Consider the following 18930-nt stretch of genomic DNA (forward strand, 5'->3'; position numbering starts at 1 on the left):
ATCTAGTGATAGAGAGTGAAGCTGGGGAGAAAAAAGAAACCGCAAAGTGGCAAAGACCCACCACAGATCCATCCTCTTTGTTATTCTTGTAGTGTAGCCTAGCCTAGGCTAGCCTCACACTCACTCGCTATTTTGCTCCTTCCTCCAGGTCCTAAGCATTGGGGTTGTAGGAGTCGTCACTCAAACCAAAGCCCACTCTTTAGATGTCAGCAAAACTGTTACCACAGAGAACGTCCTTTCCCTGTCACAGCTCACTCTCATAGCACATTACACTTTGGACACCTCTGTGATTGCTTTCTGTGATGAGGCTTTAAATCTCATGAGGGCAAAGGCTCTGTCCCTCTCGTCCCAGTATCCCCAGTCTTAGCATGCTGCCTGGATACAACAGGTGCTCAATAGATAACTGCTGAATGAATGGAGGAATTACACACACACACACACACACACACACACACACACACACACACGTGTGTGCGCGCGCGCGCGCAAAGTCACTGCCTTGCACTATAAAGTAACAGAGAATATGGGTTTCTTTGTCCAAGGATTAGGGTGTAAACTTCTACACTTCCTACTTTCCTTGAAATCCCTCAGAGGAAAGGGGAGGAGGGAGAAGACCGATTAATTCTCAATAAGATTCTAGGGATTCTGAGAGCCACAGCAGTTAGTCATGGAATTGGGGATGGGAAGTGGACTAAGGTTACTCTGGCTCAAAACCAAAAATAAAATTTTTGAGAGGGGGGAAAAATGAAGGTCAGTGGCCTAGAGCGCAACAGAAACCCAGTCCTGGCTATCCCGGAAGTTGATTTATAGACCAGGCTGGCTTCAAACTCACAGAGATCTATCTGCCTCTGCCTCCTGATTTCTGGGATTAAAACCATGAGCCAACACACCTGGCTTACAGGTGTCTTTTGAATTGCCATCCCAAATTACGTTTTTGGGGTTGTTTTTTTTTGTTTGTTTGTTTTGTTTTGTTTTGTTTTGGCAGGGGGTGGGGGGTTAATTAAGCAAGTGTTACAAAAGCAGATTCTGTGGTTTTGGTTATCCCTGAATTACATTCTCTGGGCAGTAAAGCAGATTTACAAAGACAGATGGCAGCCTTCTTTATCTCCTGGTTACACTTTTTCTTCTCTTCTTAAATATTTATCTATTTATTTTATGTATATGAGTACACTGTAGCTGGACAGATGGTTGCAAGCCATCTTGTGATTGCTGAGAATTGAACTCAGGACCTCTGTTTGCTCCGGCCCAAAGATTTATTTATTATTATATGTAAGTACACTGTAGCTGACTTCAGACACACCAGAAGAGGGCATCAGGTCTCATTACAGATGGTTGTGAGCCACCATGTGGTTGCTGGGATTTGAACTCAGGACCTCTGGAAGAGCAGTCAGTGCTCTTAACTGCTGAGCCATCTCTCCAGCCCTCAGTTTAATTATTTATTTAACATCTCCGAGGACATTTATTAGTACACTTATTCTTTTTATATTCTAATCAGTGTTAAAGTTTGTCCGTATTTATTTGCCCTGCATCATCAATGAAGTGCTGGGTGTGATCTATAGTACCACATAAATCAAACACAGTGGGGCATGCCCGTGGTCCCAGCATAGAGTTCCAGGCCAGCAAGGGATACATACGACCTTGTCAATAACACCACGAACAACATATGCCAAAGTTGATGTGTTGGAACAGCAGGTCACGTCAGAACATACCATACTAGGCCCAAACAGTTCCATGTGTAAGAGGTTTAATTGAGAGGGAGAGAGGGGGTAGTGGCACGGAAAGAGAGGAGGGGAGAGAGAGAAAGATGGAGGAATGTTCCCCGTGTGTGTGTGTGTGTGTGTGTGTGTGTGTGTGTGTGTGTGTATGGGTTGTGATGTAGCAGCCACAGGTAAAGGTGGGAGGTGAGCCCAATGGATTCTGGGAATATGGTGGCTGTTGCCCTGGCAACAGGTCTGTGGACCCGCCCATGCATCGCCACAGGCTTTGGATGTCCTGATGCTAACAAAAGTAGGTGCTTAAATAATAAGGGGTTCTCCTTCCCGGAAGTACTGTGCTGGTCCAACCGGTGCAGGCAGTTTGCCCACCAAGGCTAAGTCAAGAAAGTGATCTATAGCTACACCTTCTGTAGGGAGGAGGAGACCTGTTCTCCACCACTCCACTCACTGGAGCATGCTATACCAGTTACACACGAAAAATAAAGGACAAAGTGAGCTGGCGCGGAATGAGATCACTGAGGGATCACACTGTTGGCGGGCTAGAGCTCTAAGAATTGCAGGCTCCATCTCAGACTTTCGAAATCCAGGTCTGCAATTTAACATACTTTCTCATGAGGGACATACATGCCCATTCGAGTTTGAAAAAGACTATGATTCTGGATCAGGGGGTTCAGTTGAAGGGCAATGATGGAAATGTGGCAAAAGTCAAGAATGAGCCAAAATGGACAGGGTTTGATTTCAGCTAAGATCTCTGAATTTAAGTATAATAAAAAGGGGAGGGTTTGAAGCATCTAAAATCTTAGCCTTTAAAAAGAAATTTTGTACTGAAGCGCGAATTCAGGGTCTTTATGCATACTTGGCAAAGCTCTCTGCCACTGCTCTCTCTTCTTCAGCTCAAGTTTCCCATTTCTGGCCTTTTTACATTTTGACTAAACCTGTCAGCCAGATCTTTGTCAAGCTCGGTTCGATTTGGCTAATTCTATTGCTTTGGTCTAGTCTGGTTGCTAAGGTATGGCGCTTCATGGTTGCTAGGGAAATGACGTCACTATATAGGCAGGACAAGCGATCTCTTCGTGCTCCTGATTGGCCGTCATGTTAGACTCTAGCTTCTCCGTCTCTAGGGCTTGAGATTGAGACTCTCAGCTGCTCCCAGGCTCATCTTCCAGGCCTCATCACCGTACTCAATGCAAGAACTGTGATTTAGGCCGTCCTGCCATGCTCCTTGGCCTCGAAGGTACTTTTTGACTCAGTCAAGTACCCGTAGTTGGGGCGACTACCCGAACCGTGGGGAAATTACAGAATTTATAGATCTAAACTAGATCTGGGTGGACTCTAACTTGGGAAGGGGGAAAATAAAGAAAGAAACTTTTAGGACTACGAGGAGCCTTAAGTAGGAATTCTGGAATTTACATTGCTTCGGGGTTTTTTTTCCCATTCCCCCAGGTCTGAATTACACTTGACCCATCACTTGCTAGACTAAACCGTTCCTGCCTTTATCTTATCTACTGTGGAAGGGATCAGGAGATCCAATGGAGGTCTCACCTATCAGCCCAATGAGAGAGAAGAACACCGCTCAACCGCAGCAGCGGGAAGAGAACGCCCAGCAAAACCTAAACGCAGCCATTCCGTTTAGGCTGCAGTCCCCAGGGCTTCTCCCTGAAGCCCTGGAGGTGGGAGCGAGACCAGATCCAGCCAGTCAAATTGTAGAGACTCAGGAGGTCGGAAACCCCGCAGCTGGATTTGAGGGTGACTCTGATAAAATTCATGTCTCAGCGGATGAGATGGCAGAGCACCTCCAAGCTTCTAATCTTTGGTACTGCCCTGATGGGAGTTTTGTAAAGAAGATCATAGTCCATGGCCACGGCTTAGACAAACCCAAGTTAGGCTCCAAGCGCCGAGTGTTGGCCTTGGGATTTCCTTTTGGATGTGGGATGCCAGAGGGCTGGACAGAGCTAACCATAGGCATAGGGCAATGGAGGGGAAAATTTGGGGGGAACTCACAGAAAAATGCCTGGAGTCTATGCGTCAAGGTGAGGAAGCGAAGATCCACCATCCTGGATCCTCTGCACCTCTTGCCAAGCTCAGACTGGATTCCTTCAACAATGGCCGGAACTCCTGGAAGTTGGAGGCTATGGAGAAGGAGGCTCTGGCCAAAGAAGAACACAGAAGGGGTACAGAACTGTTTCAAGCTGGGAACCCTCAAGGGGCTGCCCGGTGCTATGGACGGGCTCTCCGACTGCTGCTAACGCTGCCCCCACCCGGTCCCCCTGAACGAACCATTCTCTATTCCAATCTGGCTGCCTGCCAGTTGCTGCTAGGACAACCCGGGTTGGCAGTCCAGAGCTGTGACCGAGTGCTGGAGCAGGAGCCGGGTCACTTAAAGGCCTTATACCGAAGGGGGGTTGCTCAGGCTGCCCTCGGGGACTTGGAAAAAGCAACTGCTGATCTCAAGAAAGTTCTAGCGTCAGATCCTAAAAACCGTGCGGCGAGGGAGGAGCTGGGGAAGGTGGTCCTTCAGGGAAAGAAACAGGATGCAGGGCTGGCTCGGGGACTGCGCAAGATGTTTAGCTGATTAAAAAGAGGCAGGAACCCGTGAATCGTGTTCTGTGTTGTGGGATTTTCAAGGGCCCCGAAGGAAGTTGTCTGAACTTATATCTTGTTCTGACCTGTGGGGAGTTAGCGACAGTGTCAGTGAGCCACTTGGTGGAGGGGTTCCCGGGAAGTTTACCCACCTTCGAAGATAGGAGAGGCTGTCTATTTAGGACTAGCTGTGGCAAACGCCAGAACTTCCGGATGTCAGGGAGTTGCATCCCATGGAGATGGAGTTACAGATGGTTGCGAGTCATCGAGTGTGGGTGCTGAGAATGTAATCTAGATCAACATCTAGATTACAATCTAGAACAAGAGCAATAAGCACTTTTTTTTTGTTTGTTTTCTTTTGGTGACAGAGTTCGAGATAGGGTTTCTCTGAGAAACAACCCTGGCTGTCCTGGAGCACACTTGTAGACCAGGCTGAGATCCGCCTGCCTCTGCCTCCTGAGTGCTGGGATTAAAGGCATGCACCACCACCGCCTAGTCGCAGAAAGCAGTCTTTAACTGCTGAGCCATATCTTATCCTAGACGCTGAAACTTCATTCATTCATTCATTCATTCATTCATTCATTCAGCGCGTGCCTTCATGAGTTTATGGGAACCACATGGGTGCAGATGTCTGCAGACAACTGCTCAACCATCAAAGCTCTAGCCCAGATGCCCGAACCCTAAGTGCTAGGAACTACATTTCCCACAATGCTAGTCTCTGGGGCCTGTATGGCGCATGCACAGTCTTGCCTGGCTGGTTCCTGCGGCTGACCGCTGCCATGTTCCCATTGGCCCGGCATGTACAGTCATGGCTCCTTCGTGTCACGTGTTCAGCAACCAAGCCTCTGACTGGTCAGTAAGACTTCCGGGACGCCCGGTTTTCCTCCGAGAGCCCACGGATTTGCTGAGGCCCGGAGGAGGCGGGCCTGGGAGCCGGCTCATGGTGGGGGGTGGGGGGAAGATGGCGGAGCTGATGCTCCTCAGCGAGATCGCTGACCCGACGCGCTTCTTCACCGACAACCTGCTGAGTCCGGAGGACTGGGGTGCGCGGAGTGGGGGCCCCGAGGGAGGAGCGGGCTGCGGCTCGCCGTGGGCCCGAGGCACGCGGGAAGGCAGCGGAGGGTGAAAGAGGAAGGCTGGGCGGACGCTGAGCCCATCCTCCGAGGGAGCGCTCAGCGGGGCTCGCGCTTCCCCGGGACACGGGATGAGGGACGACCTTGGCCTCCCGTGGGAGCGCGGAGCTGCCCGGGGTCAGGGGAGAGGGGCTGGACGCCTCAGGGTGTAAGGCTGTGCGAGTGGGCGGGCGGTGGGTCTGGCCCGGCCGAGCCAATGAGGAATGGAGCCGGGGCTGGCGTGCCGTCCTCCTGATACGCGGGCCTCCATGCAGACAGCACCTTGTACAGTGGCCTGGATGAAGTGGCCGAGGAGCAGGCACAGTTGTTTCGTTGCGTGGAGCAGGATGTCCCGGTATTGCTACCTTAGAGTTTCTCTTAATGATCCTTGGTGGTGGGAGGGCGACCCCAAACTTGGGGTCATCGCCAAGCCACAGAGCTCATCTGGGACTCACCCCGGCTCTTGTTAAACCCGGAAACTGCGAGGAGAAAGACCAGTTTCAAGAGTCCAGGGGTCTGATTGGAACAAGCTTTATTTTAGAGTCGAACCTGGGACTGGCTAGCCAAGTCGGGATTTTAGAGAGCAGCCCCTTCCGGCCTTTGGAGGTCCTTCTGGTGGGGTACGGATAAAAGACTGGCAGCTGTGCGTTTCCAGGGTTTTTAGTAAAAGCTGTGGTGTTCTTGTTTTGGTGTCATACTTTCTCACCTTCCTGCCCGCTAATTTGCCCCACCGCTTAGTTTGACAGCAGCTCTCTGGATGTGGGGATGGATGTCAGCCCCCCTGAACCCCCCTGGGACCCTCTACCCATCTTCCCAGGTAAGGTACCTTTAGGATTTCCCTCATCTTTCCAAATGCCCTTCTCTTCCCGCTGCTTCCCAGAAACTACCATCCCCATTTGCTCCTTCCCGTGGTCCCTGATGTGTTATCTGCCCTTATTCTCCAACCTCACCTCAGCACAGCTCTACAGGCAAAGCTAGGCTCTGCTCCTTGGTTATTTATTTCTGCAGCATTGGTCTCAGCGCCGAGCTTCATCTCCAGACTTCATCACCCTGACTGCTTTTTCTCCCTCCAGATCTTCAGGTGAAGTCTGAGCCGTCCTCTCCCTGTTCGTCTTCCTCCCTCAGCTCAGAATCCTCGCATCTTTCCACAGAGCCCCCCAGCCAGGTGAGAACCATCTCCCCTTTGGTTCCCCGTGGCTCCGCTTCTAGGTGCTGAGGTACTGTTTGTATGCCGTGAGTCATGAGGTGTGTGGCAGTCTCTTCTTAGTCACCGTCTCCTTGCTTTCTGCCCATCCGGTCTGGTTGCGTAGAAGGGAAGATTGGGGGGGCCTTTTGAATGTGCAGAGAGATGGCAGTCGAGGGCTTGGGAAAACAGTTGATAAACGGCTGAGAGTTCGAAAACTGTTCTTGCCCGGGCCACCCACTGTAATGTGATATTTGCGATCGTGAGAAGAAAATAGAAAGAAAGAACAAAGAGCCTGGGGCAGCCTAGGCAGCGTGTCAGGACCACGCAGAGCAGGGGGCATCTGCTTGGCAGGCTGCAAGCTCTGGGGTCTTCCTTCTTACTCTCTTGCTTTCTTTCCTTGATTCTTTTTGCCCCTCTGCTCCACCCTGACTCTCACAGGTCCCTGAAGTAGGGGAGGTGCTGCACGTGAAGATGGAGTCCCTGGCACCCCCACTCTGCCTGCTGGGGGATGATCCAGCATCCCCCTTTGAAACAGTCCAGATCACTGTGGGCTCTGCCTCTGATGATCTCACAGGTAATCACAGGTTGTCACTGACCTTAAGAACCATGGCCACCGCCGGGGTCCAGGCGGTAGTGGCGCACACATTGAATCCCAGCACTCGGGAGGCAGAGGCCATAGTACAGAGAGAAACAATCTCAAAAAAAAAAAAAAAAAAAAAAAAAAAAAAAAAAAAGAAGTGAAACCATAGTACTGAATGTGAGCATGTGAGAAGTGTTGGGCCAGCCTGGTCTACAGACTGAGTTTCAGGAGGACAACCAGGGCTGCATAGAGAGACTCTGTGATGAAAAGCAAACACACAAAATGAAAGAAACAAACCAAAAATAAAATAAGATAAAAACCTGCCAGAGAGGAGGGCCCTGGAGAGACGGCTCAGTGGTTAAGAGCACTTACTGGCTGCTCTTCCAGAGGACCTAAGTTCAATTGCCGGTACCACGTGGTGGCCCACCAGTGTCTATACCTCTGGTTTAAGGGGAGCCAAAGTCGTCTTCTGGCCTTGCGCACTTACAAGTATTTATGCGCATGGAATAAAGATCTTAAGAACTGGATGGGGGACTGGAGAGATGGCTCAGCAAGTAAGAGCACCGACTGCTCTTCCGAAGGGCCTGAGTTCAAATCCCAGCAACCACTTGGTGGCTCACAACCACCCATAATGAGATCTGACGTCCTCTTCTGGTGCATCTGAAGTCAGCTACAGTGTACTTATGTATAATAATAAATCTTTAAAAAAAAAAAAAAAAAGAACTGGATAGGAGTGTGAGCCCTGTGATTGATTGACTGCCTGCCCTCGCTCGGGAGTCTTCCACATCCGTGCACAGGGTCTGTGACAGAGAAATAAGAACAGAAGGGGAGAAAGCTGCTGTGTGAGTGAGAAGTTAGGGAAGGTCGAGGTGGGTGGAGCCTTAGATAGTCTACTCACCGGCTCACCTGCAGTACTGCATCCAGGCAAGAGGAGGCCTAGCCCTTGTCTCCCTTCATCTTCACTGTTTACCTGCAGCCCTAGCCCTTGTCTCCCTTCATCTTCAGTATTTACCTGCAGCCCTAGCCCTTGTCTCCCTTCATCTTCAGTATTTACCTGCAGCCCTAGCCCTTGTCTCCCTTCATCTTCAGTATTTACCTGCAGCCTTAGCCCTTGTCTCCCTTCGTCTTCAGTATTTACCTGCAGCCCTAGCCCTTGTCTCCCTTCATCTTCAGTATTTACCTGCAGCCAGCTGCTGCTGCTTTTTAGATTTAGTTATTTTGTGTGTATAGGTAATCTGCCTGCAGATGCCTCCAGAGGTCAGGAGAGAGCATTGGATCCCCTGGAGTTCCTGACAGCTCTTAGGGACTCTGGGAGCAGTCTGCTGCAAGAGCAGCAGGCTGTGTCTACCACTGAGCAGCTCCTCAGCCCCTGATAGCCAGCACTTGTGTCTTCTCCCTGCCCCCTCAGATATCCAGACCAAGCTGGAGCCCGCCTCTCCGTCTTCTTCGGTGCACTCTGAGGCCTCCCTGCTGTCAGCAGACTCTCCCAGCCAGGTGACACACCTCCCTCCCTCTCTCTCGGGCGGCCCAGCATCCTTCTCCAGGCGCGTGGGAAGCTTTCGCTTGACCTCCCGCTCCGTACCGACACTCCCAACTAATATCGCTGGACTGCCCTGCACAGGCTCTTACAGGAGAGGAGGTTCTGGAAGTGAAGACAGAGTCTCCGTCCCCTCCAGGGTGCCTCCTGTGGGATGTCCCAGCCTCTTCACTTGGAGCTGTCCAGATCAGCATGGGTCCATCCCCTGACAGTTCCTCAGGTAACAGGGCCTCGAGACCCCTGGGTTCTCTGGCGAGAGGCCTCACAGAGTTGTAATTCCGTACTTCCCTCTCCCTCCTTTCAGGGAAAGCTCCGGCCACTCGGAAGCCTCCACTGCAGCCCAAGCCGGTGGTGCTGACCACAGTCCCGGTGCCACCTAGAGCTGGACCTCCCAGCACTACTGTCCTTCTGCAGCCCCTGGTCCAGCAGCCTGCAGGTGAGGAAGCTGGAGAGGGGCCTGTCAGTGAGCTCAGTGCCCCTGAGGTCCCTGGGTCTTTGATGCTCCAGTGTAAGTTTAGATGCAGGGGTTCTGACACACCCTCTGACTTCTTCCTTCTCACCTTCCCAGTGTCCCCAGTGGTCCTCATCCAAGGTGCTATTCGAGTCCAGCCTGAAGGGCCAGCCCCCACAGCTCCACGGCCTGAGAGGAAGAGCATTGTTCCAGCTCCTATGCCGGGGAACTCCTGCCCGCCTGAAGTGGATGTATGTGCTGGGGAGGGTGGGCAGGCTCTGGAACAGGAGGGCAGAGAGCAGTGGAGAAGGGAGCCCGTGTGTGGGATGGAAGGCTGAGGGTGTGGGTGACCTTGGTTGTATGTGGCGTTAGTTATGCAGGTGTGCTTTTACATCATGCTTGGTTGTGGGTTCCGCACACAGGCGGTTTCCCAGCGGGAAGGTCGGTCAGCTGTTCTTAGTTGTAGCCAGTTAACTTTGGGCTCGGAACAAGAGCTTGGGAAGAAAGTCCTAACGAGAGGATTAGTCAGCACCATGTTCCTACAGTCTCACTTGTCCTAGGACTAGGAGGGCCCTTTCCCTGTCAGGGAGGCAGGAGAGTTGTCATGAGCTGTGGGTAACAGAGTCCCTGGGGCTCGGCATGATCTCTCTCTAACTCGTCTTTGTTCCGACCTCCCTGGTGCAAGGCAAAACTGTTGAAGCGGCAGCAGCGGATGATCAAGAACAGAGAGTCGGCTTGCCAGTCCCGCCGCAAGAAGAAAGAGTACCTGCAGGGCCTGGAGGCCAGGCTGCAGGCTGTGCTGGCTGACAACCAGCAGCTGCGCCGGGAGAATGCTGCCCTCCGGCGGCGGCTGGAGGCCCTGTTGGCAGAGGTTGGCCTGGGCTGCCCTTGGAGGGGGTGGGAAGGCAGGCCCTGGACCACACTCACCTCCTGTGTCTTCCTCTGCTGCAGAACAGCGAGCTCAAGTTGGGCTCTGGGAACAGGAAGGTTGCCTGCATCATGGTCTTCCTTCTCTTCATTGCCTTCAACTTCGGGCCTGTGAGGTGAGCCCCTCACCACTTCCCTGCAGCTCTGGGTAGAGAGGAGCCTCACCGCTGCCTGGTTGCCTGCTTGGCCGGGGGTGTTTTCGGCCCCCTTAGCCCTGATACTGTAGCCAACAGCCATTACTTTGTACTGCTTCCTTCGGAGGAGGGGCATTGTGGGTGGGTGATGGTGATAGTGTTAATGAGAAGTGACCCCAGGAGTGGGGATTGCCTCACTCAGTCAAGTGCTTGGCATACCACCTTGAGGACGTAAGTTTGATCCGGGAACCTACATGCAATGGGAAGACAGGGCTAGGTAGATCCCCAGGGCTCGCTGGCCCTTGGTGAGTGACAGTGTCTCAAAAATAAAGTAAAAAGGTGGGTTGTGCTGAGCACTGACTTCTATATGCACATGTACATATGTATACACGTGTAACATATATCTGTGCACATGTATATATGTGTACATATGTACACACCCATGCAAGTGGCTTACGGGCTCACTGGCTTCGAGGCATTAAGAATACTCATTCTCCTTTTCTGTTTCATGGGCCTGTGAGATTGGGACCCTCTCACCAAAGGGAGACGCAGCCATGTGGAACAGGTTGCCTGCCTCAGCCTGCAGAGTCCTGACTCTCACTAGACAGCTGAGAAGGCCAGAATGCTTCCCTTTCCCGCTTCCCTGCCCACAGCATCAGCGAGCCGCCTCCAGCTCCCATCTCTCCTCTGATGAGCCGAGAGGAAGCTCGACCCCAAAGGCACCTACTGGGCTTCTCAGAGCCAGGGCCGGCTCATGGCATTGAACCCCTCCAGGAAGCCACCCGGGGCCCTGAGGAGCAGCAGCCCAGCCCGGCAGGCAGGCCCAGTTTCAGGTGAGAAGCAAAGAGACCCCTTCTGTAAGAATGAGGAGGAGGCTTCCTAAAGCCTGCAGCCTGCTCCGCTGGGTGGCTTCCTAAAGCCTGCTCCGCAGGGTGTAGAGCCAAAGTTGCTCTTGGCCTAGGGGGTCGATGGTGCCCTGTGCCAGGCAGTCTCTGGTCACCGCCTGCTCTGTTTCACTTCAGAAACCTGACAGCCTTCCCCGGCGGGGCCAAGGAGCTGCTGCTGAGAGACCTGGACCAGCTCTTCCTCTCCTCTGACTGCCGCCATTTCAACCGAACTGAGTCTCTGAGGTGTGCCCAGTCTGTCCTTTGAAGTCCCCATAGACAGTCCGGCTGTCCTGTGTGGAAGAGCCAGCTGCTCCCCTGCCTCCTCACGCCTGCTGGTGGGTATGGAGCATACATTCTGGCCTTCCTTAGAGGTGGTGCTCTCTCTCCCTAGGCTTGCTGATGAGCTGAGTGGCTGGGTCCAACGGCACCAGAGAGGTCGACGGAAGATACCTCACAGGGCCCAGCAGAGGCAGGTAGGAGCCATTGGGCGGGCCAAGGAAGGTGAGAGCAGGACAGAGCTAGTGTCCTGGGGATTTCAGGTGGACATCTTGTAGAGATTTCAAGGGTTCTTGAAGGACATGGAGGAGTGGCTGTGAGATGGCACCAGCTTCCAGGGACCGCCTGTCTCTCTCCGTCCTCCCTTTACCCTCTTCAAATCTTTAGATACTTCTCCTTCCAGAAGTCTCAGCTACGGAAGAAGTCTCCTCCAGTGAAGCCAGTCCCCAGCCAGCCTCCAGGACCCCCTGAGAGGTAAGTGCTGGTGTAGACTGGTTAGTGAGGTCGCTAGCAAGTCACTGCTGTTGTTCCAGAGAACAGGCCTCCTGAGTCTGTCCTCACCTGCCTAGGGACCCCGTGGGCCAGCTGCAGCTCTACCGCCACCCCGGCCGCTCGCAACCGGAGTTTCTAGATGCAATTGACCGGAGGGAAGATACCTTCTATGTTGTCTCCTTCCGAAGGGTGAGCTCCCCTCCCCTGTCTTGTGCCTGTTACCCTGGGTCCCCAGCTGGGGAACCTGTCGGTGTGCCTCCCCTGCCACCCAGCATGGCTCTTCTGCTCCAGGACCACTTGCTGCTCCCAGCCATCAGCCACAACAAGACGTCCAGGCCCAAGATGTCGCTGGTGATGCCAGCCATGGCCCCCAATGGTAATTCTTCCCTCTGGCTGTGGGGAGGGTTCTGAAATGTAAAGCTGAGGAAGGAGAGAGTTCTCGCAGACATCCAGCAGGGGGCGCTAAGGGAGTAAGTGCAAGGAGGGTCTTGGAACCAAGGGGAAGAAGAAGTAAGGAGATGGGCCTGCAATTGGGCTTTGAGGGCTCAGGAGTCTGAGGTGGAAGGCTGAGGGAGTCCGGGTTACACAATGAGACCCTTTCCAACCAGACCCAAACCTGCTCTGATAGGGGGTGGACCAAACCTGCTCTGATGGGGGTGGCGAGGCAGAGTGGCTGGGAGACTCTCACTTGGCTTTCCTTTCTTGATCTCCTTTCCTGTGTGCCCATTACTCATTGTTGCCACCCCTGTGCCCGCCTTACTCGGCCTGTGGGCACCTCTGCCCTCTTTCTCTTCACAACTTTCTAAACATCTTCCTCATCTTACCCCACCCACCACTGTCTGCCTCCCACTTCTCCTTCCCTTCTCACAGAGACCGTGTCAGGCCGGGGGCCCCCAGGGGACTATGAGGAGATGATGCAGATCGAGTGTGAGGTCATGGACACCAGGGTGATTCACATCAAGACCTCCACGGTGCCCCCCTCGCTCCGGAAGCAGCCGTCCCCATCCCCGGGCAATACCACAGGTGGCCCCTTGCCAGGCTCCGCAGCCAGTCCGGCCCATCAGGCCTCCCAGCCCCTCTACCTCAATCATCCCTGACTTCTTCAGCTCACATTGACTTAGATCCTGGGGCTCGGGGCAATTATTAAAGGAAGGCGGGGTGTGGGGATTAAACACTTAGTGGGACTAGGGTGGGTGGCTCACCTCTCTTCTCACTCTTTCCAGAATATAGGGCTCCTCTCATTCCTGCACCCCCAGCCCTCTTTCCCCGAGGGGACTGCGTGAAGGTGGCTCCCATATCTTCTTCATTCTCTCCTTTATCTATTCGGGAGTAAAAGTCGGGTATGGTCCCCAGGGGGACATGGGATGGCTGTGGGTGGTAGAGGTCAGTTTATGTGTGTGCATATCTTTTTTATTATTATTATTAAATAAACAACTCGGAGGGATGTAAAGGAAAGGTGGCCACCTTCCTAGTGTGTGACTTATATAGGACCAGCATCAGAGGACCCAGCGCTGAAGATGGCATGGTGGGGTAAGATGGAGCCAGATCTCATGTCATCCCCTCGCCCCACCCCTGCAACTCTAGGGCATGTCTGTCTAGCTGTCTGGCGTGACAGCAGATAGTACAGATCACCGGAATGTGTCTGAGTAAACAGGAAGGACAGGGGGCCCCACGCCCTTCAGGGTGCACAGCAGCTCCAGCCCTGACTCTGCTGCAGGTCCCCCCTTGCTTTCCAGGATGAGCTGTCCACACAAACAACAGGCGTGGGGGCCAGGAAGGCGGGGTCACAGTGGAGGGGGCTAGTAGAGAGAAAAGAAGGGGGCACGTTATAGGACGTCCTCTTGGCCCTGCACTGAGGAAGACGGACCTGAGGGAGGTCCAGATGGATGGAGACAGTGGGTCAGGCAGTAAGGGCTGTGTGCTCTGAGTGGGAGGAAAGGTACCAGGTCCAGATGAGGGCCCCAGGCTGCCTGACTGCTGGGTCCCCTGCAGTTGCTCTCATTGCAGCAGTGCCTTAGGCCTGACCCTGCAGGAGTGGCCTGGGTCAGCTGGAGGGTGTGAGCTGGACCTGGGCTTTGGGCCCAGATGACTGGACAGGGGCTGCCTGGCTCCAAGCCCAGCCCGAAGGAGGGAGGAAGAGCCTCACGTGTCCAGCCAGGCTTCCCCTCCTCCCTTCACCCACCCCTACAGTGTTTGGGGTGAAAACAGACTGAGGAACTATGGCAACCTGGAACTAGGGCTCCCAGGAACTCAGCTTCTCCTCCCTGCAGAGGGCAGCTCTGGTCCACAGCCACTTCCTGTCCCAGGATCCCTGAGCACCTTATCCAGGGAGCAAGGGGAAGCAGATGGCCTGTCCGGGGCCGCTTCATGGCCCTGTACTAGCTGCTGTCCTCAAACACCTTGGGTTCACCCTCTGTAAGATGTGACCCGCCTCCCGACTTTTGAGGGTGATACTGTGAAACTTGGTGCTTGGGCTGGACTACCAGTCACTGCCTCCATCCTGGACCTGCTTCAAGGGCTGGTGCCCCACACTGAGGGCTCTGGGATGGTCCCCTTGGACACTTCTGAGTGGTGGAAGACTGGGGCCCTCAGACATGGGGGGAAGGGCATCATGGGGGCCGAGGAGAGACACAGAGAGTGGGTTGCGGGGCAGCAGGTGTAAATGCGCTCGGCTCCTGCCCTACAGACCAGTACAGGCTCCCTCCAGTGCCACCTCAGCATGCCAGGCCACTGTCAGTCTGGCACTTAAGTGTCTCCTTCCTGCCCTAGGCCCACTGCTTCCTGGTCGGCTCTGGGCTCGTAGTTAGGGGCTTCATCTGCTCTCTCTGAGCTTGTCCCTTGCCTTCACCCTCTGCCCACCACTCTGTTGCCTGCCTACTTCTCTGTCCCTTCACAGCTTCCCCTTCCTCTGCATCGTCCTGCTCCATGGACTTCACATCTCTTCTGCTGGCCCTGTGCGGTGATCTCACTCTGTCCTGTCCACTCCACAGTCAGACCTCCTCGCCCTGTCCCACCACCTCTTCTCTCCCCCTCCATGCTCCCCTTCCTCTGCGCTTCATTCCAAGCTCAGTCCTCTCCCTGGCTGTGGGGGCCGGGACTGGGGAGCCCAGTGTTTGCCTCATCATTCTGCTATGGCTTCTGGATACAGCACATCTGGATCCCGGGGCCCAGATGTGTGGTTGCCACAGCGACCTCAGTCCCTCTGGTAAATACAGGCGCCCACCCGCTCCAGAACAGAAAACAAAACAATTGTGTGACTTTCTTTTGTCACGAGATAGAAATGTCCTCCCCTCCTCTTCCCGTCTCCCCACACCCATGTCTCCAGACTGAGAGTTTGAAGGTCCCAGACCCTTCTCGCCAGGGTGTTGGAACCCTCTAGCCTTATACTTCCATCTTCTCAAGTAATTTCCTTCCCAGCTCACCATCCTTACCCCGCATCACTGAGCGCATCACCATGCGTGTTGGCCACCCCTCACCCCCACCCCATCTTAGGCAGTGTCTTGTCTACGCAGCAACAGGGCAAAAGGAGAAATTTCAAAAGTCCAAATTCTTCACCATTCTTTCTCAAAACCTTTGAGGAGGCCACTTCAGTCCTTCCCAGAGCTACTGCGGAGGGAGTGAGGACGGGCTCCAGAGTAGGCAGCCTACCCTACCGCTAGCCAAGCCATGAGCACCCATGAGCCCTGCCTCCCGACTGGAGGATGAAGGGACGCCTGTGCCGCGCTGGGCAGCAGCATACAGAAGCCAGGGCCTATTTCCTGCCCCAGCTTCTCTGGGACACTTCCTCAGTTCACCCTCTGGCCTCTCTCCACTCCCCTCTGTGCTTTTAGGCCCTGCCCTCTGTCGCCCTTACTCTTCTTGGTCATGTTCTCGCTCCCTTTCCTCTTCTCTGTCTTTGAACTTGAAGGGTCATTCAAGGATACCGTGCTCAGAGCCAGAGACCCCTAGAGTAAGGATCCTGGGAAAAGCCAGCACACACATGGTCTCTGCACAGCGCTGTGACCTTACTGCCCCCCGGACACCTCATTGAAGCCACTTCAGCTCCTGGCTTTCCTGTCCCCACCCCTGGTACCCATGGGATAGTCGACTGTTATTTCTGCTTCAGCAGTCTGGCCCCCTGGGGAGGCATTTTACTCTGGCTCATACTGCTGGTCTACCTCCTCTGCACTCTTGCTCTCTCTCCTCATGGTCCCTGTGATCTCCCAGCCTCATAACTCAAACTGCACCTCTTTCTATTGCTCCCAGCAACTGGCTATGGACAGTTTTATTTAACCAATACTTTTAACTTTGAGGGGCAAGGTTTACATAGCACCACTCAGTGTATGTGAGGATCTCCTCATGGGAGATCTTGGAGGCCACTTTTTAGCATTTGAATGCATAGCAGCACCAGACCAATTCCCCCTCCCCAGATTTCCATTTTTGTCTACATAAATAGTCTCTATTACAATAATAAGCAACATCTAGTAAGAACAACTATGAAACAATTGTGTTGCCTCCCAAGGTATCCCTGATTGGCTAATAAGGATGCCTAAAGCCTGGGCTGAGCAGAAGAGAGGATGGGGGCTAGGGGGGACAGAGTGAAGGTTCCAGGGCTTAGAGTCTCAGGCAGGACTCAGGAGGAGAGAGGATGGGGTTAGGGGGACAGAGTGAGGGTTCCAGGGCTCAGAGACTCAGGCAGGAGGAGAGCAAGGAGGAAGAAGGAGAAGAAAGTTGCCAAGGGTAGGTGGATTGTGAGCTCATGGCCATGAGGGCTGGCCTGGTGGAGTAGGAGCGGCCCAAGCAGGACATGGCCAGTAATGTCTCAGAGGTCACCACAGGGAAGTAGACAAAATAGCACAGAGGGGTGATCCCTGCCCAGCTTCGGTGCTTTTACTCTTATTATAAGTCTAAAGGTTTCTGTGTCTTCTTTGGGATCTATGTGCTCTAAGTGGGGATAGAAACCCCTGATATTTAAAGGGGTTTTTAAACAATTTTTTAAAAGAATTATTTATTTATTTTATGTGTACGAGTACACTGTAGCTGTACAGATGGCTGTAAGCCATCATATATGTGGCTTCTGGGAATTGAACTCAGGACCTCTGCCGGCCCACTTGCTCTGGCCTGCTCGCTCCAGCGTAATACACTGTAGCTGTCTTCAGACGCACCAGAAGAGGGCATCAGATCTCATCACAGATGGTTGTGAGCCACCGTGTGGTTGCTGGGATCCGAACTCAGGACTTTCGGAAGAGCAGCCAGTGCTCTTACCCGCTGAGCCATCTCGCCAGCCCCTTTAACAATCTTCAGATTAATATCCACAGCAGTTGACCTTCACCCTGACCGTGAAGCTAGGCAAGGTTTGCTGCTTTTCTGGACATGGAAAAGACGGGATTTTCCCAGGAGCCTGGGGTCCAGGAGGAAACGGTTCTAAACAGTCATGACTTCACACTTGCAGCGGTATCAGCTCCCAGTCCCTTCCTAGAGGTCCTGTAAGCACATAAACCGGACCCCAGCATTCAGCCCCTAAGCCGTCTTTCTGGCTCTAGATTCAGGTGACTTCCCCAACCACTTACACAACCAGTCGTATTTGATGGTGACCCTACTTCCTGAATAATAAAACCATGAGATGGGATGAAGGGAAGACAGATATGTCAGGGAGCATACTCCAAAACACAGGGTTATCAAGAGCCACCCTGCCACCTCCTCTCCCTGCAATGGAAGACCTGAAGGAGCCGTCACCTAGTCATGGCTCTGGAGGACTTGAGCCAAGGCAGCGGAAGGAAGCTAAGCCCAGCTCTGTCCCAATGCTGACTTCATCTTCCCCATCAAAGCCAGGAAAAAAAAAAAAAAACCACACACCCAAACACACGGGTATACCCATGAGGGAGGTCATGCGTACTCCTGGTCTCAGCCACATGGTGCCGGTGGCAGTGGCCGCAGTCACATGCTGTGCCTGCCTGCGACCTCTCAGAACATACCTGTGACTGGAGATGTGATCTGAGGTGCAGATAACAGTGCCACAACGCACATGTGGCACCAGACACATGTGGGCCCCTTTCAGTACCCCCATTGTCAGATGTGGCTAAGGGGTGTGTGTGTGTGTGTACCTTAAGGATATGGTTACAGTGCAGTAGAGGTAGCTCTGTTCTCAGTGTGGAACCCGAGTGGGCAGTGGCCTTCCCTCAGACCGTCAGTCCTCCAGTGGCAGACATCCTATCAGTGCCTTGTTGGAGAAGTACTTGGCTAAGCATCACCATGTCCGCTGCTGCCTCTAGCTGCCCCTAGCTGCCTGGTTACCTCAGTCACAACCTCCTGAGGTCCTCGCTTTCCTTCCTTATCTCCACGCGCCCCCTGCTACTTTCCCAAGCCGTATGTACGTCCTGGTGTTCAGCCAGGCCTCTGCCCAGCCTGTGCCCAAGTCTCACTTGCTATTTCTCTAGGAATTTGCTGAGTTCGGAGAATGAGACAGGGCAGAGATCTGAGCTGAGAGTCGGAGAGGGGCCGGGCAGTGACTGGGCACTCGAGCCTAAGCAAGAGAAAACAGAGGAAGGGGCGCGGCTGAGGAGCTCCAGGAGTGATCTCAGTTGGAGAGGTTTAAGCTTGAGTGTGTGGGCTGCCTCTTGTTCCCACCTCTGCTCCCTGCACGGCACAACCATAGATGAGCTTAGGGATGAAGAAAGGGGGCACTGAGCAATATGTGGGGGAAACCCAAGTTGTAGCAGCAGCTAGGAGGTAGTGGAGGGGAGCTCGGTGATAGGAGGGATAGAGACTGGCCTTGAGGAATGGTGCTAGTGGGAGGGAGAAAATGGGTTAAAGAGAAGGGGCTGACGGTAGGGAAGAGAATGGGTGGAGAATGTCAGGTTGCTCAGAATCTAGAATGGGAAGAGGTTAAAGTGAAATAGGCAAAGAATAGGGGGGACATAAAGTAAGTGGCAGAGGGGTTGAGATGAGGGTATGGGGGGACGCTCTGGTCTCAGACAGGGAGGGGCTGGTGGGAGGGGCTGGAGGGGTGAGAAGACCTGCCCTATCTCCGCTCCCCCCCACCCCTGACCTCACACTGGTCCTCCCCTTCTCCTC

General features: G+C 53.6%; 2 protein-coding genes across 3 annotated transcripts; both read left to right on the plus strand.

Moving 5' to 3' along the window:
• The first annotated feature begins 2766 nt into the window (after positions 1–2766).
• Positions 2767–4312, plus strand: Fkbpl (FKBP prolyl isomerase like). The gene is given in 3 exon segments (XM_031347947.1): positions 2767–2949; positions 3159–3692; positions 3695–4312. Coding segments are annotated over 2 exon segments (1041 nt in total). The 5' UTR covers positions 2767–2949; positions 3159–3244; the 3' UTR covers positions 4288–4312.
• Positions 4313–5169: 857 nt separating this feature from the next.
• Positions 5170–13332, plus strand: Atf6b (activating transcription factor 6 beta). Of its 2 annotated transcripts, XM_031347946.1 has the most exons (18): positions 5173–5338; positions 5683–5762; positions 6146–6224; positions 6481–6572; positions 7032–7167; positions 8582–8667; positions 8795–8930; positions 9015–9146; positions 9279–9412; positions 9847–10032; positions 10113–10204; positions 10876–11055; positions 11245–11352; positions 11501–11582; positions 11789–11859; positions 11955–12066; positions 12169–12253; positions 12748–13332. In XM_031347946.1, exons 1-18 carry the CDS (start codon positions 5236–5238, stop codon positions 12972–12974), a joined length of 2121 nt encoding a protein of 706 aa, XP_031203806.1. In that variant the 5' UTR covers positions 5173–5235; the 3' UTR covers positions 12975–13332. The 2 variants fall into 2 exon arrangements, 1 of the variants encoding a protein (XP_031203806.1); XR_004112378.1 differs by lacking the exon at positions 12748–13332 and having other exon boundaries at positions 5170–5338; positions 11773–11859; positions 12169–12188.
• Positions 13333–18930: the final 5598 nt, after the last annotated feature.

Source organism: Mastomys coucha, unplaced genomic scaffold (genome assembly GCF_008632895.1).
Source record: "Mastomys coucha isolate ucsf_1 unplaced genomic scaffold, UCSF_Mcou_1 pScaffold3, whole genome shotgun sequence".
In the NCBI taxonomy this organism is placed as follows: Eukaryota; Metazoa; Chordata; class Mammalia; order Rodentia; family Muridae; genus Mastomys; species Mastomys coucha.